This window comes from Amblyomma mixtum, chromosome 2 (genome assembly GCF_055824585.1).
Source record: "Amblyomma mixtum isolate Tamu chromosome 2, ASM5582458v1, whole genome shotgun sequence".
Lineage (NCBI taxonomy): Eukaryota > Metazoa > Arthropoda > Arachnida > Ixodida > Ixodidae > Amblyomma > Amblyomma mixtum.
The window spans coordinates 312,213,675-312,240,462 of NC_143013.1; the positions used below are offsets into that span (position 1 = coordinate 312,213,675).

A 26,788-nucleotide genomic window follows, 5' to 3' on the forward strand; every position below is an offset into this window, starting at 1 on the left:
CCAGGACATATTCTGTGGAATTGCTGGGGGCTCTGTGCACGATGTTCTACATTAAAGATTGTGGAACATCTGCTGCTACCGGCACATGGGAAAACAGTATATTACAGCGACAGCTTCATGGGCAACGCTTGGTGAAATCGTGGTGTCGTCTTCGTCCGCGCGGGCCTCACTCTCTCGCCCTCCCGCACACCTCACTCTTCCTGTAACGTCGGACGATGAGCGAGCGCGCGTGACGCCCAACCCTAGCCCATACCCTTAACCCCCGATACCCCTGATACCCCACACATACCCAAGACTTCAAGTGGCACCAGCATTTTGCGTAGCCTCAGCTGTCTCCTCCCATTGCCACATGGGTGAACGTCCGGTGATTTTTTTTTCAGTGCATTATTTTTAAAGTAGCATATCGCACATAAGTAGTATACCGTGATGCGACTGCATCACAGCTTTCATGGAGCGTTTATTTATTTATTTATTTATTTATTTATTTATTTATTTATTCATTTATTCATTCATTCATTCATTCATTCATTCATTCATTCATTCATTCATTTACCGATCAATCGATCGATTGATGAATGATTGATCGATTCGTTTATTGTTTAAATGAAACAATTCTTGAGTGTTTCTCCTGGTCAGGGTATATCTTTGCTTTCTTTTCAGGACGACCAAGCAGGCTCACGTGATTGATGCGCTGTCTTCTGCACCCCGGAACCTCACCACCGCGGAGTTTCTCAAGAAACAGCACAGCGGACTAAAAGGTCAAGATTTTCACATCTGGCGCATTGCATGCAACCCAACGATTTCCGCGATTTCCGCCCGAAGCGAGCACTCTTCCCTTCGCGACCGCCCGTTCAGCACACGTGCGCAAGTGTTCGAGGTTTCGTCATAGAGCCAGCACGTTGAAAGGTGACCCGACCGTTCCAGCAAAGCACTCCGCGGGCAATGAAGCAAGAAGCAGCAGCGAGGTCGGATGGCCCGTATGTGCCAAAGACTGACGCATGCCAAGTGCGATCGGTGTAGATTTACGTGGGCGTCCGTATTCCATAAAGCGTCTAGAGAGCTTAAATGTCGATGATTCTCGCGCACTCGCCATTTTCTTCCTAAATTGCTCGGGCATCTAGCAATCGGAGGGCAAAGCAAAAACACTCAAAACATCGGTCACTTCAGCTTCAATTTACTTCTGTTCTTGCTAAGCTACAGAGACAAGGCCGAAAAAAAAAAAAAAAAAGAATATTCAACGCTAATCTCGCCATTACCGTTGCAACGCTGATAACCGCGACCCGCGCTTCGTTTGCTTTCACGCAACAAGGCGTCGCCAGCTAAAAGGTCACCCCGTTTCGAATCACCACTTAACATGATATTTTTTTTCAGTCTAAGCGCAGGTTCTAAGCTATGCGATCGTGACTTACTACTAACATAACGGGAACGGTCGTTACTGATCAGAGCTTCGTCTATAATGCTTGTTTTCATGCAAACACGAACAGAAAGGCGTGGTGCAGCTATTTCAGTCATCACTTCACCCCGCAGCATGACAAATAGTCTGGGAATTTGTTTGGCCACAGGTATTTGTTAAAGCTGCATTGTTTTCCCGTGTTACCGTCTGGATGCTTAGGCAGATTTTAACTTCAAATACGCTCCGCGAATTCGGTGAGGATCGACCACAATTTCTTAAGCCAAGCGCCGGAAGTAACGGGGTTTAAAAATTCTTAAAATTGACAGAGGTAATACTAATCGTAAGTAAAAAATGTTTAATTCCAACCAGCCGCGTATCTGTAATAGTTAAAAGTTAACTATTATGGTATAGTGAGCCAGTTCACATGATTCACCTGTTCTCTGGCGTCCGCCAACACCAGTATTACTGTTATTGTGCTATAAAAGGCATCATTTTACTTCACAAAGCCCATTTTTTAAAATTCAATCAAATGAATCTTTATTCAGCGTTATTCCGCATATAACAAAATAAATGCCAGGAAAAGAACAAAAAGCTTCTACGAGTAGCTCGACGAGGTCCATGCCCCCTTTTTGTTTGGCAGCGCGAAGGTTCTGTACACATCCTAAATATAGAGTGTTTGCATATTTTGACATGTATACTGCGCTTAACTATAAAGATAGAGAAACTTACGTACATGCATTAACATTCGAAGGCCCATACGCTTAAGACCATACAGAATAAAAGTAAAGAAAAAAGAACAAAATTCTAATCCAACATTGACCATTTCTTTGAATGCACAAAGGCATACACAATAATCCTATGTTTTGTTCGACACTTCTGTACTGCAAAAACAAGAAAACGTTTACACTGCACGTTACACGTTTTATATGTTGGGACTGTCATTGATTATTAAAAATTATTTCCATTGTTCTTTAGACATAGTGTCCAGATCTATGTGTCGTTTTGACATGCTTTCCTGAAACGACTGGCATGCTTTCTCGGAAAGCTGTCAGGTTCTCTTTGAGGGTTATTCTTTTTATGATATCTAGCCAAGGATTAGACCAAATAGAATATGCTTTCATCCTGCGCACCACATAGTCTAATCTATTCGCAGGAGTTCGCTGCGCAAAATTATGGACGGTCAATTCTTTTTTGCATTCTTAGCTATAGTAGAGGGAAGGGGGACCCTCAGTTAAGACAGCTGCGATTTGATTATCATGGCAAGGGCGCTCACCTCTGTAGATACGCGGATTCTTTTCCTCGAAAATGTCGCCGACCTTTACTGCCATTTTGTTCTAGGCAGGGCGTATATAGTTCTTAACAAACGCCCAAGGCAGCGTATGTCTACTTCCTGGAAACAGCGTGTTTGGCTTACAATAAGCGAAACTGCAGCTACTCCCCCCCCCCCCCCCCCCACCCCCAATCCTTTGAGAACTCCGTCGTATTGTTTTAACAAAATGAAATGAAATCTTGACGCAGTCTTGTTGCTTATTCATGTTCAAAATTTAAAGCAGCATGATAAAAACAAGGAGACGAAGAAACAGGGAAACGACTGGACTACATGTCCAAAATTCTTGGACAAAAATTCTTAATATTGGAAAATTGTAAGGTACACTTATGAAAATATTGCAGCTTCTTCGAATGCGTAGCAAAATCTTTCCTTTAAAGTTTTTCCATCGCTCGCATGGAGCAGGTAAGACTGCCGCAATAAAACTAATGGGGAATGCTTTTCACAATAGTAAAAACGTTAATAGCAAAACAATGCAAGCCTATACACTATCGATGGGCGGTCTGCGGATATATTGGTTGTTATAGTGAAATCTTACAATGTATGAAAAAATTGCATTCATAAATTCTTTCCCGTTCAAAAATGCTTTTGTCCAGAGTTGTTAGGTATGGCCCTACAGCTGTTTTGTAGTTTGTTTTTTCGTCGTCCTCTTTTTTTTTTCGCGCTTCTTTAAATTGTCAAGATGAAGCTAGGTTTTCAGGACTGCTTGTTACTCAGTTACATCTCATAATTCCTAAGGCCGAGGTAACCTTCGTTAAAATAGAGCAGAAAGTTCAGCTAGTTAGTATGCGTTCATCTTGAAAAAAAATATCATGGCAACTTCGAGACACGGACACATGAAACCCACTGGACACAGCGCCACTCGCAACTGATGAGTTGTGTCCTGTGGTTTCTTGTGTATATGCCTTGAAGTTAACGAGTGTATTTTTTCAGGATGACCTTCGTTCTCTTGCTGCGCGAGGTTATCTGTCCAAGGCCAATATTTTCCTTTCTTGCGATACATTGCTTCGAATTCGCTTTTCAGATGTGCACCTTTTCTCTTTTTCGCCTTTTATTTTCTTCGCTTTTTTTTTACTTACCTTTAGAAGCGATGCTTGTGGCTGTAAAGAGTGCTGTAAATCCCATTTACTATTAGCGCCAGCTTACGTCCCTGGTTTCGCCATGCCGTAGGCGCTATACAGCGCAGATAGAATCGCGCAGTGTTGTTCAGTTCAGTTTTACTCCTTAAAGGCCCCCATTTAAGTGGGTGTTACATGTTCCGATTCCGACTGAAGCTTCCTATTTATAAGAGGTGTTTCAGGGAAGACTAAGTAATTTTCAAAAATAGGCTCTTTGGGGTAAAGATATGGCTTTTGCGGCATAGTATTACCAGTGCCCACCAGACAACAAAAAACCGGCGAATCGTTTGAAGTAGTAAGGTGGTTAACTAATTTTTTAAAAAATTAACTTTTAGATATTAGAAATAGGCGCCTAGTTGCAATCAGAGTTTTCTAGCTGGTCGTTAGTAATAGCCGTATCAGTTTATAGAATTCAGAAAACGCGATTATCCTTGGCTCTGTGGCTCGACAAAATTTGGCTTTTTTGACCGGTTACGTGCACTGGAAAGGTTGCTTTGCCTGCATGCTTTTCGAAAGAACATGTATTTTGACACGATGCAGCCAAATTTTTTAGAGCCACAGCGCCGACGATAATCGCGTTTTCGAAATTCTAAAAACTGATATGGCTATTATTAACGACCGGCTTCATATCTCTAATTGCAATGAGGCCCATATTTCTAATAGTTAAAAAGTTAATTATTAAAAATTAGTTTATTTATTTATTTATTTATTTCGTGTACCCTCAGGGCCAGAGGCATTATAGAGGGGAGTGGTTACAAAAATTTAAGAAAAAAAAAATGTACAGTGCAGCAAACTAATTAGTAATACAAAAATGATTGCTCCTAGTTATACATTATTAGCTGTTGGGTTCTTGGTGTGCTGGTTAATAGTATATAATACACAAAATACAGCGCAGCAATACAGTGAAAAACAAACAAACAAAACGCTCGTACAAAAAACAACAAGAATATAGAATTAAAAAAAAAAGAAGATGATGCTCCTACTTATACAAAGTTTTCTAATGCTGTTTTGAAGCGTTGGTTGTCAGTAATGGTAGCGGTAGATGCAGGAAGGTGATTCCACTCAGCAGCTGTGCGCGGAAGAAATGACTGAAACATGGCATTGGTTTTGCAAAATGGAATTCCGACTTTGTTATTGTGATCTAGCCTTGATGAAATGTATTGGGGAGGGGAGATCAGTTCGTGGCGAAGTGAAGGATGATAAAATATCTTGTGAAAAAGTGAGAGTCTAAGGGCTTTACGGCGAGATGCTAAAGATGGCAGGCTGAGATTTAATTTCATTGCAGAGATGCTGGCAGTTCGGTTATAATTACATACAATAAAACGAGCAGAATTATTCTGGACCATTTCTAATGAGTGAATTAGGTTTTGTTGAAAGGGATCCCATATTGCTGCAGCATACTCTAGCTTTGAGCGGACCAGTGTCTTATATAGAAGTAGTTTTAGGGAAGAAGGTGCCTTAGAGAAATTACGTTTTAGATATCCCAGCATGCGATTAGCATTATTAATTACGTAAGATGTGTGAATGGACCAAGTGAGGTTGCTAGTAATATGGATACCAAGATATTTGTAAGAAGAAACAGGATCTAGAGGGACATTATTAAGGTGATAGGAAGGTAGCTGGCCGGATGTTCTTAATACACGCAGAAATTTACATTTTTTGATGTTTAATTCCATTGACCATGATTGGCACCAAATACAGATAGCGTTAAGGTCTGATTGAAGAGAAGATATGTCATCGTCGCAAATTATTTCCCTGTAGATGACGCAATCATCTGCGAATAAATGAATGTTAGAGGAAACACAAGAGGGTAGATCATTAATGTAAATTAAAAAAAGTAGAGGACCAAGTACCGACCCTTGAGGTACGCCGGACTGTACTTTACATGGCTGCGAGGTTGAGTCATTAGCAGAAACAAATTGCGAACGGTTAAAAAGAAAGCATTCGATCCAAGCAAGCAGTTTGGGATCAATGTTAAGTTGATGTAACTTAAACATTAGAAGGTTATGGCATACTTTATCAAATGCTTTCGAGAAATCTAAAAATATACAGTCGGCAAGTGAACAGCGGTCAAGGATGACGTTTAGCTGATGCGTGAATGATACTAGTTGTGTTTCACATGAATAAGTCTTGCGGAAGCCATGTTGCGATGGTGAGAAAAATGAATTAGATTCGAGAAAGCTAGCTAGATTTGAGGCAAGGACATGTTCTAGAATTTTACACATTACCCATTAACCACATTACTTCTTAAAAATTAACCACATTACTACTTAAAAAGATTCACCGGTTTTCTGGTGTCTGCCAACCCTGGTAATATTGTGCCGCAAAAGCCATCATTTTACCCCGAAAAGCCATTTTTTGAAAATTGCTTAGTCTTTACTGAAACACCTGGTATAGGAGCCCTACGCAGTCTCGTCTGCCTCGAACTTGACCAAGCCAAGTGAGGCAGGCCCCTCTCATTGGTCTTCAACTATCCCTGGCATGCGGCAACCACGGTCATCATATCCCTGCAGTTCACTGAAATGCTCAGCAAACCTCATCTCTCCACCTGGCCCTCTGCTACCCGTGTTTGCATTTCCCTTTCCATGGCGTCCTCTCTGTCACCTTAACAGACCTCCGGCTGTCTGTTCTACATGCTGTACAAGCCCATTCCATTTACTCTTCTTGATTTCACTTTATTCATCATTTAGTTGCGTTTGTTCTCTTGTAAATTCAGCTCTCATTTTGTCTCTTAACGTAACTCATATTTTAGTTTCCCTGACTCGTTCTTCTGCCTTTCATCGAATTTCGTGCTGTTTAGATAGCGTCCGAACTTCGGCTAAAAGGTACAACTCGCAGGATACATCGGTTATACTACATACTTCCCTCCTGGGGGATAGAGTCGAACCCACTTGTAACGAACATGACAATCGCGCGTATTGTATTCGTTGTATCCGAAGTTCGTAGTAAGTGGACTTCCGACATTACGCAAAATTGGTAACGCGCAAAAGTGGCGTTTATATTTCTTTTAAGTTCGTTATGCACGTCTGTATCTTCAAAACAGGCGCTATTACGGCGCTTCCCAAGCTTTCCAGTGCGGTCATATTCTTCAGTGCGGCCCTACAGGCGCGTTGTAACTAATCCTGACCGCCGGGGAGTGTTATAATTGCGGCCGTTATGAGTGGGCTCTGAGGTATTGGTAAGCACCTTTTCATGGCCTGAGAGTACCTGCCAAACCCACTCCATCCCAATCTTGACCTCCTGCTAAATTATGGCCCATGGCTCGGATCGGCTGCGATTATTTAGCCTGGATCTTCGCTTTCTGCTCTTTTCCCAGCTCTTAAACAATAAATTAGTTTTCTTCGTAATAATTTTTAAGCCTGCTGTTATTTGCCTACTTAGATCTCCGACTGTACGCTGCAATTCCTCCCTTCAGTTATTTAGCACTATAATGTCATCAGCAAATCGGAGGTTGCGGATGTGTATTCGATTAACTGCATGTTTCCCACTCCAGCCTCATTCTGAATACTTATGCAGTGAGAAACAACGATAAGGCAATGTTACCTCTCGCCTGATTACCATTTCTGATAGGTATATATATATATTTATCTTACTGAAGTCATAGCACAGTAGAAGCGAACACCGTTTGCAGATTATGTTTGTAGCCAGCGTTCATTGCGAAGTTCGGGGTGCAAACCTCGTGCGGAAGGAATAAGTCGCCTCTGCTGCTTCGACTGCGTGCAGAGGTGGAAAAGGTAGGCGTCCCCGGGGCCCTGAAGGGGCTCGAGTTGGCCAACAAGCTCTTCGGCCGCCTGGCCTGGCACTACAAGGTGGACCCCGTCGCCGACCTGTGTGAGCGGGGCTTCAACGTCACCGACTCCTTGGGCCGTGTGCTGTCCGGCAAGAGCGGAGACCTGTGGAACCACCCGGACCTACGGTGAGCTGCAGCCGTGCGCTGACGACAACTCGGGAATGACCAGAGTCGGAGAAAACACCGAGCGCCACTTACAGTATATCGTGCAAATGCTTGCTACATTCTAATGAGGCGCTTAGCCGGTAGGAAGTTAGAGAGACCGTGAAATAAGCTCATTTTCCTTTTCCGTTGACTTTCACTCGTGTGGCTAAAGTCGTGCAGAACGCATCAGGAACCGTCTCCTTCGGTCTTACAGCGACAGCTGTATGCGGTGCGTTCGTCAAAATAACGACGTCGTCGTCGGCGCCGTCCGCACTGTCACTCCTTCCGACCCCCTCTCCCTTTCGCTCTCTCCACTGCTCGTTTTCTTCACTGCGACTGTCACGCCGGTCGCCCGCCTTAAAGGGACCTATCACTGAACAATACGTATGTCATGACATTTTAGGCGAAACGAAAAGATTTTTCCTCCTTTTGCAAGGGTTTGGCACTCCAGTATACAAGAAATGAAGATTTATAATTTTAATTGGTATCGAAAATCGCGTACAAAGCTGGAATGCAATAGACATGCATGCCATGCCTTTACCGAGAGCCACCGCAGGACTCCGGCTGGCATCAACGTTTCGCACCGCTCTCACTGAACTTCACATTGGCATGCGGGTAAGCGTGCGGAAATTTTTATTGTGTTCGGCTCCATTTTCTGGTTTGTTATGTGCTAAATATGGAGTGATTGTTTTTCTGCGTAATTACGTTGCCTTCTTACTGATTCATGTTGCAGCAAGAAAAAATTAGCTTTGGTATTAACTGTGCTCGGCAACTGAAAAACCTAGATGAGAATTAATAGAAATAAACTTTAACAGGAGTGCGGCTGATTGTGGGCAGCTCTTCCGCTAAAAGGAACACGAAGGTCGCCTAATGTTTAGAAGTTTCAGTGCTCACTTTACACGAGTCGGGTACCATATTTCATTTCGTCCTTCTTAATTCTTAATCCTTCTGGGGCCTCTTCCCCTAAAAATCACTCTGCCTGGCCACCATTTCTGCTTTTTTTCTTCTAAACGGTTTTTCTTAAATTTTCTTTTGGGCGTTGGACCCTTTTATTTTATTTTCAATTGGTTCGCCTGCGATAGCCTCTGGTTTGGTGCTTGCTTCCTCTCACATTTTTGTTGTTTGTTTTTTGACTTCATGGGAGTTTTACAATAAAGGGGTCTTTCTCTAAACCTTGATGTACCCTGGGCCCACTTCCACTGAAAGAATATAATTTCTACTGGCACACATTTTTTCTGTCCGAAAAATACCTATGACTCATTCTCTCACGACAGCCTTCCTCGAAACAGCCATTTGCAGTCATGCTGTCTTAATGCATCCTTTGTTTCATTTTTAATAGTCACTATTGGGACTTCGGTGACTTGCCCAGAGGGTGCGGCTATTGTATCAGAGATCAAGAACAGCGGAAATAAGGGACCCGAACGTGGGATGTGTGGAAATAAGCGAACTGTTTTTAACCATCGAAAGTAAAAGTGTTTTCTAAATTTTTGTCTAAACTTAGGTTGCTAATGCTTTAAATCATAGGCACACTGACATGAGTACAAAATACGACCTAGAAACTCATGGTTGGAAGCGAACCCCTTGCAGCCGTTACCTCCATTACCGACGGCGTGGTGTTTTGCAGGGCGCAGTTTGTTCGCGAAGACGGCAAGGATGAGCTGCTGCGCGAAGGGGACATGCTGCGGCGGGTGTCGCTGTCCGAGACCCTGCGCCGAGTGGCCAATCTCGGCGCCAAGGAGTTCTACACGGGCGTCATCGCCAAGCAGATGCTGCAGGACATCGCGGCTGCCGGTGGGTATACGCAGTGCACCGGTCCAGCATGGACACGCTATCTCCGTTCTCTTGAGAGATAATTTATTTCCTCAACTCTTATCTGAGTCGTTGGGTCCAATTTATAAAGGAGGCCAACTTACTTTTATAACAGGATGTAATGTTGGGCTTGTTTGGCCAAGTGCTCTCCCGGTTTCAACGGGGGCCTTAATTTCTTACGGGAAAGGTTGTGACTCTGCCGCCCGCACGTCACCTGACGTCCTTGACTCTTGCATCAACTGTCTTTCCCCTTTACATCCCATCTTCCCTTTCCTCTGGTGCAGGGTAGCCAACTGGAACACTTTCTGGTTACCCTCTCCGCGTTATGCTCTGTAAATGATTGTGCACAGTGGCTGCTCGCGCGCACTTATTTTCGGACGAAGCCTGGAATTTGCGCGTTATCGGTGCGAACTTGATTACTTTTGTATTTTGTAAATATTGTACAAAGCTCTCCTGTCCTTTCTTGCTATCGCTCCCCTCTGTACTCCTCCTGGCTATCCTCAGCCTTTCCCTTTCACCTCCGCCGGCTGCCACTCGGGTGCTTAAGATATTAGAAAGCAATTGCCGCAGCCGGCAGCATTTTTTTCCTTCACTTTATTTTTTAAATAAACCACTAACACCGCCACCCTTTCAGCCTTGCATTTCCCTGCTCCCCCTCCCCCTCCTCCACTGACTTTCTGTTGGTGCAAGGCCTGCACATAAGAAGAGCGCTGTCATGTCCACTTTCTGGTCTGTGCCTGTTAGCGGTCTTCTGGCGTTCGTTATACGGGAAAAGGAAGCTGGTGGAAGCAGCGCTTGCGAAAGGCCGGATGTGGTCCCGATGAGGCGTCATGGTCATTACGCTCGATTCAGTACAGCAGGTGTTTCAGGGAAGTCCGCTACTAATTTTTAAAATGAGGTTGTTGAGGTAAAGAGAAGCTTTTTTCGGCATAATAATACCAGTGTTGGCAGACGTAAAAAAACGCGTGAATCATGTTAACTATAGTACAATGATTGACTAAATTACAATAGTTAACTTTTTATCTATAACCGATAGGCATCTGATTGCCATCATTTAGCGATTTGTAGCTGGCCGTTAGTAATAGTCATATAAGTTTTTAGAATTTCGAAAACGCGATTACCCTCGCCGCTGTGGCTCAATTAACGCAAAGCGATGTCAATCAAATCGCGACAATATGTAGCGATGTACCTCGTGACAACCGCTGCTCCTCCTGCGCTAGGGTGTCTACAGGTGTCTACCCGCGCTGCGGTGCTCTCCGCTTCTTGCCACTTCGCTGCTTTAGAGCGCGCGGGGGTCAGCAGGGCGGGGGTCAGCAGGCCGCAGGTGGCCGGCTGTCCGGCGACGAGTTGTCTGGTACGAGGACCGTGGGATATGGGAGAGGCCTTTGTCCTGCAGTAGGCACAGTTATGGTGGTGATGATGATGATGATGATGATACCGTTGTCCGCCGGCGCAGGCGGCCTGCTGACCGCCGACGACCTGTCTGGGTACGAGGCCCGCGAGGCGACCCCCTCGAACGTTTCGTGCGGCGCGGGCTCATGGCTGGTGACGTCGGGCGCACCCAGCGGCGGGCCCGCGCTGGCCATGGCCGCGTCGCTGCTGCGCACCCTGGGGCCCCTGATGCGCGGCCAGGAGCTGCCCTCCCAGTTCAGATCGCTCGTCGAGATCTTCAAGGAGAGCCTCGGACGACGCATGGACGCCACGGCGGCCGACGCACAGGTGATGTCGCAGTGCAGTGTGGGGTGCGGTTTTATGTTAGCGCGACAGTGTAAGGGTCTCGCGTCGCAGAAAAGCCGTCATCGTCATCGGTGTCGTTGGCCGTGAGTGAAAAATCCCAGACAAGCAGCTTAGGTGGAAGGTGATCCATCTAGGTCACGTGACCTTGTGTAGCCATCACAACCTGCCCACCAAATTGCGAGCAAACTGGCCACCGTGGCAGGTGGCAGTTAAATTAATGATTGGTCGCGAGAGGTTGCCCGGGCAGAGCAACCTGGGCCTCACAAGCCCCATCAGTAGCAGTATCTGCCATTGCACAGGGCAGTAGTGCATCTCTTAAGCGCTGCACCACTGCGCCAGGAGTGGTATGAGAACTCCCAGATATCTGTGAATGTATGAGAATGACCAATTACGGGCATTGGCACTTTGATGTTATCGCGTCATACCCTTAAGGTGGAGCTTAAGTGTCCCCTGGAGTTTCTTTTTTAAACCTTAATTGCATCGCAGCAAGTATAGACCTTTGCAGGAAGTTCAATGGTTTGCCACTCTGTATAGGTCTGAACGCGCGATACATTCTTGCCTCAGGTTTCGCGTAAAGAATCGTTCTATAGCGTATCTTATCTCCGCATTGTCTTTGTTAGTTTCCGTTTGAAATGACTGGGTGGTGGTGGTGAAAACATTTATTAATCATAGAGAGAGGTGTTGGGGGTCGTGACCTGAAGGGTCACGCCCTTACAACCACTAGGTGGGATGCCTAGTCAGGCACACCATTGGCGTTTGCCGCAGCCCGGGCGCGCTGCGTTAAGGCCCTTTGGGCCTCGAGGGTGCAGCAACCGGACAGGGTCGCCTCCCAGTCCTCTCGGGTGGGGTTCGGGATAGGGGGTAGGGATGGGTTCTGCTGGCAGGCCCACACCATGTGGTAGGTGTCAGACACCTCCCCACAGTGTGAGCACCGCCCGTCGAATTTAGGATCGAAATGCTTTAGAATTGCCGGGCACAACATCGTGTTGGTGAGCAGGCGCAGGAGTACCCGCTCGTTGTCCTTCCCCAGCCCTTTGCATGGGGTGGGAAGAGTTTGGTGCGTGGATTTGTAATAATCGCATATTTCCTTAAAAGTGTAAATCGGATTGAAATGGAAGTCCTGGTCGGCGTCGGGTCCCGTGGGAAATGCCCGGAGAGAGAGCGCGCGGGCGGCGGCGTCGGCTGCCTCATTTCCGTGGACGCCTTGGTGACCTGGAGCCCAAACGATAGATCGGTGCGCGGGATCCGAGTCTCGGCTACAATTTTGGTAAATACGATAAGCTAGGGGAGTAACCCACCCTTGCGTGACGTTTCGACAAGCCCCTCGTGAGTCGGTGATTATGTATTTGGAGGAGGTGTCAGAGGCTGCCAAAGCGATGGCAACCTCTTCTGCGTGAATTGCTGACTGGGCCTTGAAAGTAAGGGCGTCTACTGTTTTACCCTCGTGGACGACCGCGGCCGTGTACCATCCCCTAGAGTCCGGGCCGGACGCGTCCACGTAGAAGACTCCTGGTTTGCTCCGAAAATGGCGGTCCAAGGCTTCCGCCCGCGCCAGGCGCCTGCCATTATGATCCTCTTTGGACATATTGGTGGGGAGAGGCCGCACGTGGAGGGCGCGTCTCCAGTGTACGGGAAGGCGGCATCTCTCCTCTGTGAATTGAGTGTGCTGGATGTGTAGTCGGGCTAAAAGGCGGCGACCCGACCCTGTCTTTGTGAGACGAGTGTATTGGTTGTTGAGGTGGGCCTCCCGAAGCTCCCTAAAAGTGTTCACCATCCCCAGTGCCATAAGGCGGCTGGTAGAGGTAGAAACTGGGAGGTCCAGCGCTCGTTTCATGATTTTGCGGAGGATGACCTCGAGGGAATCCTCCTCCTGTTTCCGCAGGTGGAGGTAGGGAGTCGAATGCAAGATTCGACTGGTCACGAATGCGTTCGCCAGCCGCAAGGCGTCTTTGCATCGTAACCCACCGCGCTTGTTGGAAACCCGGCGGACCATGCGGCCCACCTGGTCCCCCACCTGCCGGAGCTTGGCGAGTGTTGTGTCGCAGCGTCGCTGGTTGTGTATGAAGAGTCCAAGGACTCTGATTTCCTTAGATTCGCGAATGGGACCGCTTTGCAACGAGAGATTGATTTGGGTCGAGCATGTGCGCGAGGGACGTAAATGCACGAATTCCGATTTCTGCGGGGAGCATTGCAGACCACAGTCTCGAGCATAGCGATCCACTATGCTGGCGGCCGTTTGCAGGCTAGTCTCCATATCCCCCAGGCGTCCTTGCGTAGCCCAGATGGTGATGTCGTCGGCGTATAGCGCGTGCTGGACCCCTTCGACCGCACCAAGCAGGGCGGGTAGGCGCATCATGGCAATGTTGAATAGCAGAGGGGACAGCACCGCGCCTTGTGGAGTCCCCCTCGTTCCGAGCAAGAAAGGTCCGTGCTCTTCGTCCTGTATTCTGATGTAGGACAGTCTGTCCGTGAGAAATTGTTTAACGTAATTGAAGGTATTGGTGCCGCAGTGAGTTTGACTCAAATGTGTGAGTATGACCTCGTGAGTTACGTTATCGAACGCTCCTTTCAGGTCGAGCGCAAGGACAATTTTATCGTTGTGGGGGTGTGTAATGGGGTTCAAGATTTCGCGGTCGAGTTGGAGCAGGACATCCTGTGCGGATCTATGTGGGCGAAATCCGAACATGGTGTCCGCGAAGGTGTTGTGTTGTTCGAGGTACTCGGACAGCCGATCCCGCACCATCGTCTCCATCAATTTTCCCACACACGAGGTGAGAGAGATGGGGCGGAGGTTGTCCGTGTCGATCGGTTTGCCGGCCTTCGGGATGAAGGTGACAAGAGCCGTCTTCCAGTCAATGGGGAGCGGAGTTTCCCCCGTCCAGATCGCATTGATGTATTCTAGAAGGCACTGGTACGCTGATTCAGGAAGGTTCGCCAAAAGTTTGACGGTGACCTTGTCCCGGCCCGGCGTGGTGCCCCTCTTCATTTTGGCCAGACCCGCCCGCAGATCGTGAAGCTGGAAAGGCTTGTCCAACTCCGAGTTTTCCCTGCCGGCGTAGGAGTAGGCCGATCTGCGGGCGTCCTGCGTTGTGCACAGGTAGCGATCCCGGAGTGTCTGTGCCAACTGCGTTGTATTTCCTTGGAATGCGTGCATGGCTTTGTGTAGTTGCTTCTGCGTTTCTGTGTGGGTATGTGTTGGGTTGATGAGGGCTCGGAAGAGCCGCCAAGTGTTGCGGCTCGACATCTGCCTCGCCGCCGTGTTGCAGCGATCTACCCAGTTGGAGTCAGCGAGTTGGGCCGCGTACTCTGCTGCCTGCCGGGTGAGGTCCGCAATGCGCGCTTTGAGCTTCTTGTTGTGTTTCTGGCGCTTCCAGCGGCGCGTGAGGCCGCGGCGCGCTTCCCAGAGGTGGAGGAGGTGGTTGTCCGCGTCCGTGACCACCTCTGTAAGCTGTATCTGCTTCTCGTGGGAGCGAAGGTGCGATATGACTGACCGGGACCAGTTTGCGTATCCTTGCTCTGTGATAGTCGTGTTGGTGTCGGATGGGAAATTTTTGCGAAAGGTGGTCCAATTGGGGATGCGTGCTAGTGTGGTAGGGCGCTTTAGGGGGCGTGTATAAACAGTGGTGTTGATGATGCAGTGGTCGCTGCCGAGGGTATCCTCGGTGTTGATCCAGTCTGCGTGTCTTATGTTACGAGTGAAGGTGAGGTCCGGGCATGTGTCTCGGGTCACCGAGTTGCCTACGCGGGTAGGAAATGCCGGGTCGGTGTGGAGGGTGAGGCGCAGTGTGGACGCCAGCTCCGCCAGCATGCGTCCGCGCACTTCCTCCTTACGATAGCCCCATAGCTGACTAGGGGCGTTGAAGTCGCCCACAATCAGTAGGGGGTCGCGACCCGCCTCTTTAAGTGCACGGCTAAAGAGGTCCGCGAAGGTCACTCGCTTCACTTTCGGGGAGCAGTATACATTAAGTACGTGCAGGGGAGGATCCGATCGGCGAAGGGGAAGTATCCTTACCATAGCGTACGAGTACGGTATGTTGAGATCGAGGTCGATTTCGGTGGCTGTGTACGACTTGTGTACGAGGAGACACGACGAGGGGTCTCGCTGGAACGTCACGTAGTTAGTCAATTTTGCCGCCGCTCCTGGCTCCTGGAGGGCGACCACGGCGGGTAAAGCCTCGAAAGTTTCTAGGTAGAGGCGCAGGTTCGCGCGTTTCTGCCGAGACTTGAAGCCTCTACAATTCCACTGCGTTGCGGTTACCAATGTGTGTGTTTTCGGAGGAGGGGAACGCTTGTTAGGCCGTGCCGCCATCATTAGGATTAGAGGTGAGAGACGGGGGCTGATTGGACTCTGGCCTAGAGCCAGCACTGGGTGGGGGTGTGGCGTTGGAGTCCTGCGATACCGCGTCTCTGGGATTGCAGATAATTTTCTTTTGCGTATTGAAGGCTCGGATCCCCTCGAACCGCCGACTGGTCCGGGTGGTTTTTGATTTCATGCAGCGGCTTATGGCTGCAGGGACCGATGCCGAGCATTTGGACTCCATGCAGTTCATAGCCGTTTCCACCATTTTCTCAAGCTGGGAAGTGAGACGCACCTCCATCGCGGCCATTGCCGACGCGAACGCGGGCGGCAGTTCGGGCTCACTCTCCATGGCGTCGGAACTCGGGATACCCGTCGCGGCAGCTAACTTTTCTTCTAAATTTTGAATTTTGGCGAGCAGTTGCCCGATCTGTGCTCTAAGCTGCTCATTTTGCCGGCGGCTTTCGACATCTACGCCGTAAGCCGAGGAGGGGGAAGTGGACGAAGGGGAGGGAGGAGAGGAAGCGACCCCTGCCCAGCTGCTCACCTGAGTGTGCTGTTGCTGCGCCGGGGTACAGTAGCCGGGGCCCGGGCTCCGGCAGCGCCACTTGGTTTGAGGGTGGGAAAGTTCTTGGCGTAGTCTCCGCTAGAGGGCGGTGGCGGTGCCTGCTTTTTCTTCTTGTTTTTCTTCTTTCTCTTCTTCTCTCCCGTTGACTTCAGTCCGGGAGATGAGGAAGCCGCGTTGACGTTTTCCTCGAGCGAGCCGGTGGCGTTATTGCCACGTACCGCGCCGCCATTGGCTCCGCCGGTGGTGGGATCTTGTCTGTTTCCAGACTCTGGCTTTTCGAATCCTCCATGTCGAGAGGGCTTGACACCGGCAAGATGAAGTCGGCGGAATTTCGCCGTGCAATCTTTCGAGCCCGTGGGGTGGGCTAGTCCACAGATTGCACATGTTGGGTTGCACTCATGTGGCGCAGGGCCATCCTGCGTCACAGTAACATTTTGGCCGCAAAGGCCACACGTAGATGAATTTGGAGTGGGGCAAGTGTCCGTGCGGTGTCCCACAGTACGACACTTTACACAGGCGGGAACGGTTCGCTTGTATTCTCGGACGGGGGTAAGTTCCCCGTTGTAGTGGACGTACCGCGGGACCACCTTACCCACAAAGGTGATCACCGCGATGGACGATTTTCCAAGGCGGCGAATGTTGGCAATCTGCCCGCCTCGCCAGGCAATTTGGGCGGTGAGCGTTGCGCTGGTTTCCTCGTCGGCGATGCCTCCGATGACGCCGCGGCATACGTCTCCGGTTTGTTTCAAATGCCCGTGTACGGGCAGGGTGCCTTTGCTCGTGGTCAAACTGATATCGCCGATCAGGCGATCGGCGAGGTGCGGATTTCGTACGCCTACAACGAGAAGATTCTGCTCCCAGGCGGGGACGATGTTGAGAATGTTCTCGGCAGCAGAGATGCCGAGGTGCGAGTTCAGAGCTTTGCCCAACTCACCACGTCGGAAGGTGTTCCGTAGGTCGGCGGTGACTGTGGGCTTGAGGATGACAACGTAGTCTTCAGGGTGCATCTGTGGCATAGGACGCGGCTTCCACTGACACGACTGGGCTTGTTTTCTAAGTGATGAGGCAGGCCCATGCGTGAGGCCTTGCTGCGTAGCTTGGGAGGCCATCGATGTGGCAGCCTGCTTGTTGCAGCCGGCTCTGCCCCGCCGGTTGACGAGTTGGAAGAGCTCCTCGTGCTCGAAACGGGCAGGTTCCGCAGGAGCTTCAGGTTGGGTAGCTGGAACAGTCGTCCAGGCCATTTCGGAAGGGTCGTAGCCCCTGAGAGGGGCTTGAGAAGCCATCTTGACAAGTACCGAGGGTGTCACCGCCGCGGGAGCGACGCAGCCGTTAGGCGTAGCGTCCACTCCTCGCGGCAAAGTGGAAATCTCCCCTCACAATGCGAAAATTGGGCCCACCTGGTGAAATTTGGTGGCTCCAGAGTCCTGGTGATGTTAGGAATCCACTCGTTCAAATTTCAAGAGAGGCCGAATTGATGCGCTGCAAGAATTAGCGACACTTGACGGAGCCGATATGGCATGCGTCCCTTCGCGTTCTAGCGTCCGCGTGTCCACCTGAAATGACTGCAGTAGCCGGAAAAAATAGCGTGACATAGAATCATTCCTGCAAGCGCAGTTTGACATGGGCAGTGGTATATCTAGACGGAATCAATTAAGATATTCCGAATACGCTTTGATGACTTTGTATGGTTTCTGAATGCCGTGCTTGCCACGCACATCGCGGCCTCCGTTGTTTTCCTTTTTTTTTTTTTACGGCTGGGCCAGCATACTCCTCAGGCGAGCTTGCTTATTGATGAAGGAGGAAAACACTAGCGCCTTTACGCTATGCATATCTTCCGAAGTTGAGTTGAGTTGTTGTCAGCTACTGCTGGTAATTGCTCCGCAGTAGCGACACTTAAATACTGATTACAAGAGTCTTGACACAGACATAGCACGGCTACGCTACCATTCACACAAACACTCGCAACAGTCGTCAATCGCTGCTGTCACCATTTTTAATCCAGATGAATGTCCTGAAGGAATTTTAGAAGAATGCGGGAAGTCTCCTTACTATCTGTTTCCGCGCGGGATAATGTCTTGAAGTGAACCGTGTGGCACTCCTGCCCTTTTGAGGACACGCCTCTCGGAGTTGTAATCTGAGCATCACATAAGGTAACTATAAATCCTCGCACACAACAGTGCGGTTGCAAGGCCCCTCTTCTGCATGCATCCAACTGGAGTGCGAGCAGAGCCCGAGCGAATGCAGTGCAGCAGAGTGGCTTGAGGTTTCTTTAGTTCCTTGGTCACGCATGGTTTATCGGGTGGGCGCCACTGGGACCTGAAGTTGTTGCAGATGTCCGAAGTCTTTCGTTCAGCCTCCGCAGAAGCCTTTACGTCCAGCCTTTGCGCCAGCACCTTCCTTTAGAATCAGCTTTGGCACCAATATGGCACCCTTAACCAACCTTTCGTTTTCGCAGCGGGCAGGCGTAAACCGTAAGCCTTTTGTTGATGACATTCTGTGTCCGCATCACTGCAGGGAGAAACGACGGGAGGCGACATGCTGCAGCCTCTGTCCGGTGACGTCACTTCCGCGCTCAGCGATCCGGGTGTGCCGGAAGCTGTCGCCGTGGTCGACAGCGCTGGAGACATCGCAGTGGTCGTTAGCGAACTTCACGGCATGTAAGTGACGACTGGTGGATGCTGTTCACGGGGGCTTGTCGGTCACCCTGACGGTGAAGGGCGCCGCACCAAGGGCCGCGGGTGCCCATCATCGCAGTGGCCTGCGTGCAGATGGCGGTGGCTCGAGTTTATGCATAGCCATAGTCACTCTCACGCATGCACAGTGTACGGTCTTCATCATCGACGACTTGACCGGTGCGACCGCTGCATGCGAGTAAAACGCCGGAGCTGTAATTAAACTTTTCGACCGTTTACCCGAACCTTGGATATAAAATCGAAGTGCTTGCCTCTACCAAAATAGTTCTGCGGTGAAATTTGACACTCCTGACGATAAATGGCGTACAAAGTTCAGCAGAAAATAATGCCTACCGTGATAATTAACTTTCTGATTGGGAATGATGAGTTAGTCGCTAAAAATTGTAAATCATTAAAAAACAGCAGAAACTCTCAAAGCAGCTGCAAATCACTGATTTATTTATTTATTTATTTGTTGTAAGTACTTACAGTGCCCATGAGGCATTGTAGGGAACGAGCCTTTTCACCTGGCATGTGAAGGGTTTTGAGGGCGACGTCGGATTCAGTCACTCAGTTAATTCGCTCGCTCGCAGCATCATCCGTTGATTGATTGATTGATTGATTGATTGATTGATTGATTGATTGATTGATTGATTGATTGATTGATTGATTGATTGATTGATTGATTGATTGATTGATTGATTGATTGATTGATTGATTGATTGATTGAAATAATCAATCAGTCACTTAAACCTTAGCATGTTCATCTCTGTCACCCCGAGGAGAGTGCAGCCGCCGATGTCTTCCTCGCCGGTCGTATGCAGATTCGGCTCCCACTTCCTGTCCAACCTGACGGGCGTGATATTCAACGGCGCGCTGGGCGAGTACCCTGTGCCGGCGGATGGCGACGAGCACTCCCTGTTCAGGCCCGGAAGCCGGGTGCCCACCCCGGCGGCCCCCGCGCTGGTCGTCTCCAACGCCGGCGACGTCGAGCTGCTGTTCACCGCCGACGCGCCCGGCAACCAGTCGCTCACGGCGGCCATACAGGTCGGCACGTCCACTGCGTGGCCCAGTTCCACGGGAACGAGACTCGAGGCTTAACCATGTGCCACTCAGCGATGCCGCTGCTGCTATCGGAATGCCATTGTTTCTAGCTACGTTAAATCAGCCGACTTTCTTTGACAGGCAGGGTCATTTCATTCATTCGAGTAGCTTATCTCCTTCATTTTTCCTAGTATAATGATTCGCTTTACTGTTCAAGCGGGTACCTCGCAGGAGAAACCTTAGTCATGAGATTGCGTAAATGAGAAGAAAAATAGGAGTGCTTTTTGTTGCTGCATCTCGTTCGCCGGCTTAGTTACGTGTGACCTACAAGGCACATCTAGTAACAATGGTCCCGCGTAAGAGTGGCCTCGCAATGATCTCTCTCAATACGCCGTGCGAAGTGCGCTTCACGGCAAAAATGCACGAAATGTAACCTCCATCGTCTTAGTTGCCGCATGTCCGCCTATTCTAGGAGATTATTCTTTCTACAGGCAGTGGGGCGTATCGGAATTTTGTCGTCTTGAGTGCTTTAAAAGGTACAGGCTTCCCAAGGTAGCGGGAACACACCAATTAAGTTATTCCATTCAGTCTTTTCGCATGAAAGACAATCTAAGACTTTGTTTTTAGGCTAAAGCTGAGTTACGAAATTATAGCTGAAGTCAAAAGAAATAGATCAACTTGAGCAGTAAATGTAATGCGGAAAACAGATGGCCGGAGGTCTGCATACCAAGGGATGAGAGACGTGGCGGAGAGTCGGGTGGGGCGACGATATCATAAAATCCGTTATAACTGGACAGCCACGCTGACGCAAGACAAGTGATTGCCATCAGTCGGATTGGCATTTGTACTGCTGGGAACACTGCCTGGTTCATGACCGTGAAATGCTAATCTAAAGGTCGAGAACCGAAATCAGAAATAAAAGGAGGCATGGCTGAAATGGCGCACGAGTGCATGGCGTGCGTTTTTACACCCGCCATGAGCCTGGACAGTTTTTTTTTTCGGCGTTTAGTTCAATATTACTTCTCTGTGTGTCATGCCTTAATTCGCAGGGATAAAAGCCTCACGACTGTTGCATAGCATATGTGATTGATTGATTGATTGATTGATTGATTGATTGATTGATTGATTGATTGATTGATTGATTGATTGATTGATTGATTGATTGATTGATTGATTGATTGATTGATTGATTGATTGATTGATTGATTGTACGCTCCGGTTCAGCAATAGAGCAGAAATAACAATAAGCGACGGCCACGGGGCGCATCATTTCTGCAGCTCCTGTGGAGGACGCTGCACACGAACGTGACCCTGAAGGAGGCCATCGACGCCCCGAGGCTGCACCATCCGCTCGTGCCGGACGTGCTGTACGCCGAGTACAAGTTCCCCGGTGTAAGTGCTGCTATCCACGCTTATGTTGACCTTTCTTCAATATTCTGCTTCAGAATCCCTTCCTTGTTGTAGTATGGACGTCAACAACAGCCAGCAGAGTCCGTGACGTGTTTGCATGCCGTGGTTTTGAAATCAGTATGCGATGGGGTACTTGCTCGTCACACTCTACTCTCTTTTTCTAAACGCACTCAGAAGTCCGCGCGCTTTTAGTGCACTAGCACTAGATGGGCCACTAGAGACAAAGCCCCGAATCGTCATGTTACACACCGATCCTTTGCCTACAAGACAAAGGCGTACTCACCTCAGTCGCTTTTAGATTAGCCAGGTAAAAACGAGGGCTATTTGGTTATATCGAAGGTTATTGCTGTTTTTTTATTTACTCTCTCCTTTCTTTGGAAGGGGCGGAAGAGGAGGAGGGTGGCGTGAGGGAAGGTATTTGTAACATGCGCGCGCGCACACACACACACACACACAAATAGAGAAAGAAAAATGTGCTCCTCTCCTCCGAGCCGGGAAAAACGAGCGTGCGGGCTAGTTGGTTCATGTCAGTGAAAGTAGAACTGCGCTAAGTGGAAGGCCACAAAGGACCACGCATGCACGAACTGCACCCGTGCTGTGGGACCTTCACGTATGTCTAGTTCCCCGTCGTATCAGCACAGTTCTTTCCATGGTTTTCTTACCGGGGCGACGTGTCCAGCGATGCCGGGTGTCTATATTTCCCTCCCTTCTTCGCAGGTCATCCTCCAGAAACTTCACACAATGGGCTACCAGCTGGAGACGCTACGCACAAACTCCTCCTTGAGGGGCCTCCAGCGGGACCCGACCAACGGCACTTTCCTCTTGAATGAGGACTACAGAATAGTCTTCTGAGCTGATGCGTCCCATTTGTTTCATGCGCGTCCAGCTCCACGTATAACTCCGGACCGTATCCCCCCTCCCTTCTTTTTTTTTCTCTCGATCCCTATGGGACGACATTTCTTGCGCTAGCGTGAAAAGCGCAAGTCCCGAGAGCAATACTTTTCTCCTAGGGGGAACGTTCCCATCGCTATCGGGGACGTTCTGGGGGAACCGTTTTGAGGGAGTGGGAGGGCGTTCCCATCGCAAAGAACAAACATGTGGTAATTATGAACGGGGCCGTTTTGGTTGCATCGTTTTGTGACGCGCCTAGTGTGAACTCTGCGTTGTATTTTTTTGTGGTAGCGCTGGTGTAGACAAGAGAAATTTTAAGCACTTGTGTTTTATGCTTCTTTTTTATTCTGTGACAAGCGCGAGGATTAATTGTGCGAGGTATTCGAAATTCCTTATACTGAACATCCGCGAAGATTATCCAGCGCCAATCGTAACTCTCGCCCATGCTTTGTACAGATTTCAGTTTGAACGTGAAGCATATCATTCAAGCCACATAGAGAGCAAAATATCGACAACTCAGGTAGTTTCAAAATTCAGCTGTGCTGTCAATCACTAACTTGTTGGGCCCGTAATATTATGGCCATCCCTCACGCGCATGTAACTGACCACGAATCTGAGATTTCACGTCGCGGTGGTTCGTTGAAGCAATGAAACGAAAAGAAACATTTTCGAAATGCATATACGTAGCCGTGAACTCATATGTCATGCACCAAGGAGAGGTAATCATTCGAGCAGCTGAGGAAGCCTGTACTTAAAAGATTAGAGCTGTGGGCGAAAATTCATTAATCATTCGCTTTTGCATTTGGTACAGCTCACTCACGTAGGTCTCAGGAAAAAAAAAAAAAAGAAAGGTGCTTAAAGTATCAACGTCTTTGGAGCACACAGTGGAATTAAAAATAACATGTGTCCATGCGGTTTTGGCGGCAATATTGAGTTGGAGCTGTTTTTTTTATACATTAGAACTACCTTGTTGAGCAGTTTTTGCCACGAAACGTTTTTGACTACAACGCCAGGCTAACAGGCACGCCCTAGACAAGTATACCAGGTGTCCCAGCTAAATGTAACCAAGCTTTTAAAAAAACACGGGATGTCCTAGCCGTCTGAAACCAAATGAGGGTTGTTTAGAGTCGCGTGACCTAGTCTGCAGTATTTTTTTCGCTCTTCAAGGTTGACTAATTAGTTAAGCTTAATTAACTAACTTTTTAATTATTGACTTGAGGAACAAAGTGCCAATGGAAAAGTTGTAGTTCGCTTTGAGAAACAGCTTACTGAGACATTTGCAGCAAAGTAATATTTACGTACAGTAGTTTTTTTTACCGGCCTTTAACCATAACCCACACAATAAGAAAAAGCTTCCACATGACCACTGTGCCACTTCAACGTCCCAAGACGCGCCTTAAAGAATAAAATCCGTTTTTTCTGAAGTCCTCTCCTCGATGAGACTTTGGGTGCACATTGGGGCAGAGAAGCGAGCGAGCAGCTGGTCACGTGATAACTTTATTTTAAGGCCAATAAATGAAGCTACGTAAATCGTAACTTGACGGACACAACACTACTAGCGGTTTTTCGAGGCGATCTAAAACTTTTTCATGTACACTTACTTTCTTCCTGAAGTCAATAATTAAAAAGTTAGCTAATTAAACTTAACTCATTAATTAACTTTGAAGCGTGAAAAAAATACTCAAGACTAGGCCACGCTACTATGAACAGCCCTCAGTTGGTTTCACTGGACTAGGACACTTCGTCTTTTTTAAAAGTTCGGTTACATTTAGCTGGGACACCCGGTATATAGGCGTGTGCGTTTTCCATACGAAAAACGAAAACCGGAGCAAAGCACAATTCCCCGAACTAAGATTCTAGGGCCGTTGGTAACGTTTTTTTCTTCATTATATTATCTTGTCTATAGCTGTAGGTCTGCCCTGGCGTTTATTTGCGGAGCCGACTTCAGGAACAGCTCGCTAGTTATATCCCTCAGGCCACCTTGACGCCGCGGGAGGCAGTTGCTAGTAGTAGGAAGGCAATAATATATAATGGACCTAAAAAAGAGTTCTCGCAAGATACGGCTTACGGCCAGTTTTCACTTCGAAGGTAGTATGTTCTTATCTCTTTTTTTCTGCTTGCGGTATCTCTTCCCTGAAATCCTTCATTAAGCGTATTGTATCGTTCTTTTTGCGAGTAGGTCCATTTTGCCCGCATTTTTATATTCATCTTGTGGAACTCGACCGAAGTTGTACGCTTTAAACAAGCAAATCATCAACGCCGAAGGCACGAAAGGATCGGGAAACGAAACTAGATTTGCTTCAAATTCTTGCGGCCATTTTTAGAAATGTTATATTATATAAAACGATCTCAGCTACATAGGATGAGTTTGTCTCATGTTTGTGTTATGCAGAACACCTAGAAAGCGTACGAAAATCATATTTTCTCACTGGTTGCTTTACGAATATAGCTCGGTTTTCCCGTTACTCTTCTGACGCACCTTGTCTTATAGTAGCAGATATTTTACTTTGGAACCGAACGTTCTGGCTGCAGAGAAACGCAAAGACGCGTCGTTTTGTTTTTACTAGCTTGTCACTGACTATAAAAAAATGCTTTTTCTTAAATTGATCGAAAGCAGCAAAAACGCAAACGGGACTATGAATTAAGAAATAAAAAGCTGCCAATTCACCATAGTTCGGCTCGCTACACATTACTGAAAAACGTGTCGTGGCGTGCTACAGCGAAATACTTTATCGCCATGGACTACGCCAGTCTCTCTAGAGGGCATCTGGCATGGTGTACAGGTTATTTCGAGTTTTCTTGCGAAGCCGTGGTTGCGAGAACGGGGGTTTTCTTCTTACGAGCCCGTTATGAATTTCTTTTTATGGAACGGACATTCTGAAAGGCATTCAACGACCGCGCCACAACATGTCGGGAATCCAAGAGCCGGATCCTGCTCGCTGTGCTTGGCCCTTCTCACTTAATGATAGCCGAGCAGTAGCAGCGCTAGCTATTATTCCCATTCTGATTCTATGCCATATTCCCATCCTAATTCATCCTAAACTCCTACGCTATTTCACATATTTTCCCAGGGGAAATCATGCAATCGTTGGGATCACTTGAGCTCTTTTATTCTGCACTGCGATTGTATTAAGCCATTTATACTTCAGGGGTGCAGGAAGAGGCTCCGCCTTTTTTCTTTTTGATTTTTCTTTTTGATGCCTCAACGTACTAAATATAATAAGAGTGTGTAAAAATTACAGGACATGAATGGGATCTGGGACGACATTCTACTTAAACTCAATACCTGGTGTAGGTCTATTGCTGCCACCGCAGTTGCCGATGTATAGCAGTTCGTGATAAAGAAGCGAAACCAAACGAACAAAGCATAAAAATGGGGAAGTGAAGATACAACAGCACCAGGCTGGTGAGTGTGCGTGTGCGCGCAGTACATTCGAATCGCGGAACCCTGGCATGAAAACGCATCAGTTTAAGCGACAGCAAATCAGGGCGCACTCCACCGCATGGTTTTTATGCAAAGGAAAGTGGGACCACATTTAAATTGCCGTGTTGTTTTTAATTGGACGGGCGCTTCAGCACACACCGCCGCAAGCTTCGAAAACATGTTGTCCACGCTTGCACTTGGTAGCGTGTCCTCTAAAATCAAATAAAACCATAAACACATGTTCTGTTATTCGTGTTTATGGTAGATATTCCTTATATGGGTGTTCTTGGGAGGAAGTGCAATAAATGGTTACGTTTATGGCTTTTGCTTGTTTCAATAAAGTGTCTCACAATCCAACATTCCGCTGTAGCCTCTCAAAGAAAATGATTTTTTTTTTTTGCTTTGGCTTCAGAGGGCATTGTTAGGGTGAAAATGTGCAGCCAATTTTTCTGCTATAGTTCCTCCAGCAGAATGCCGCTTAACGCAGTGAAGTTGTAGGCTTGATCAGTGACCAAGAACTACTCCAAGATATTTCAATAGATCTGTAGCCGGCCTCTGGTGTGCAGTTTTAAGCTTGTCGAATTTTACACAGCTGAACCCTAGGTTTCAGGCGGCGATCATGTTTTCGATTCAAAACAAAACATAAATTCTAGGAGGCCATACTGTTGCGAGGTTCGAAACTAAAAGCTCGAAATGAGGTGTGCTCGCAGGCCTAAATTAAAGACCTTCCATGTCGTTTTCTGCCGACCAGCGAAAATAGAGTGGCTTTAGCCCAAAAGAGGCTGTACAAAGGGAGGTGCAGAAGGGAACCGCACCCCGCTCCTTTAATAGGCGTGTCGAAGGACGCTGACAAAAGCCGCCACCGCCATGCCTTTGGGTGAGGGTCATTATCGGATCTGCCGAACATCAGGATTGTTTGCCCAGTGTGGCCTCGACTGTATGGTGGCAGCCACCATAGCGACGGGGTGCGACCGCCATCTTGTTGCGCGCCATGCGTGTCTGCATAGGCGCGCCGCGCAAATGACGTCACGTGAATAAGCTCTATATTTCACAAAAGAAAAGTCCAGAGCAAGGTTGCCTTGTCCATGCAACAGGTCTCCAGTAAGACGCTGCACGACGCTAACCGATAACGAAGCGGAAATGCAGGAAAGTTTTCAGCCGAAA

General features: G+C 48.1%; 1 protein-coding gene across 1 annotated transcript in view; it reads left to right on the forward strand.

Moving 5' to 3' along the window:
• Positions 1 to 25,981, forward strand: part of LOC149364989 (scoloptoxin SSD14-like) — a 39,553-nt gene extending 13,572 nt beyond the window's left edge. The window contains exons 4-11 of the mRNA XM_089575007.1: positions 661 to 758; positions 7,562 to 7,754; positions 9,397 to 9,563; positions 11,038 to 11,300; positions 18,698 to 18,840; positions 19,680 to 19,902; positions 21,178 to 21,291; positions 22,027 to 25,981. Of these exons, the coding sequence (XP_089431133.1) occupies positions 661 to 758; positions 7,562 to 7,754; positions 9,397 to 9,563; positions 11,038 to 11,300; positions 18,698 to 18,840; positions 19,680 to 19,902; positions 21,178 to 21,291; positions 22,027 to 22,161 (1,336 nt within the window). The 3' untranslated portion in view covers positions 22,162 to 25,981. The remainder of the gene's footprint in view (positions 1 to 660; positions 759 to 7,561; positions 7,755 to 9,396; positions 9,564 to 11,037; positions 11,301 to 18,697; positions 18,841 to 19,679; positions 19,903 to 21,177; positions 21,292 to 22,026) is intronic.
• The last annotated feature ends 807 nt before the right edge of the window (positions 25,982 to 26,788 follow it).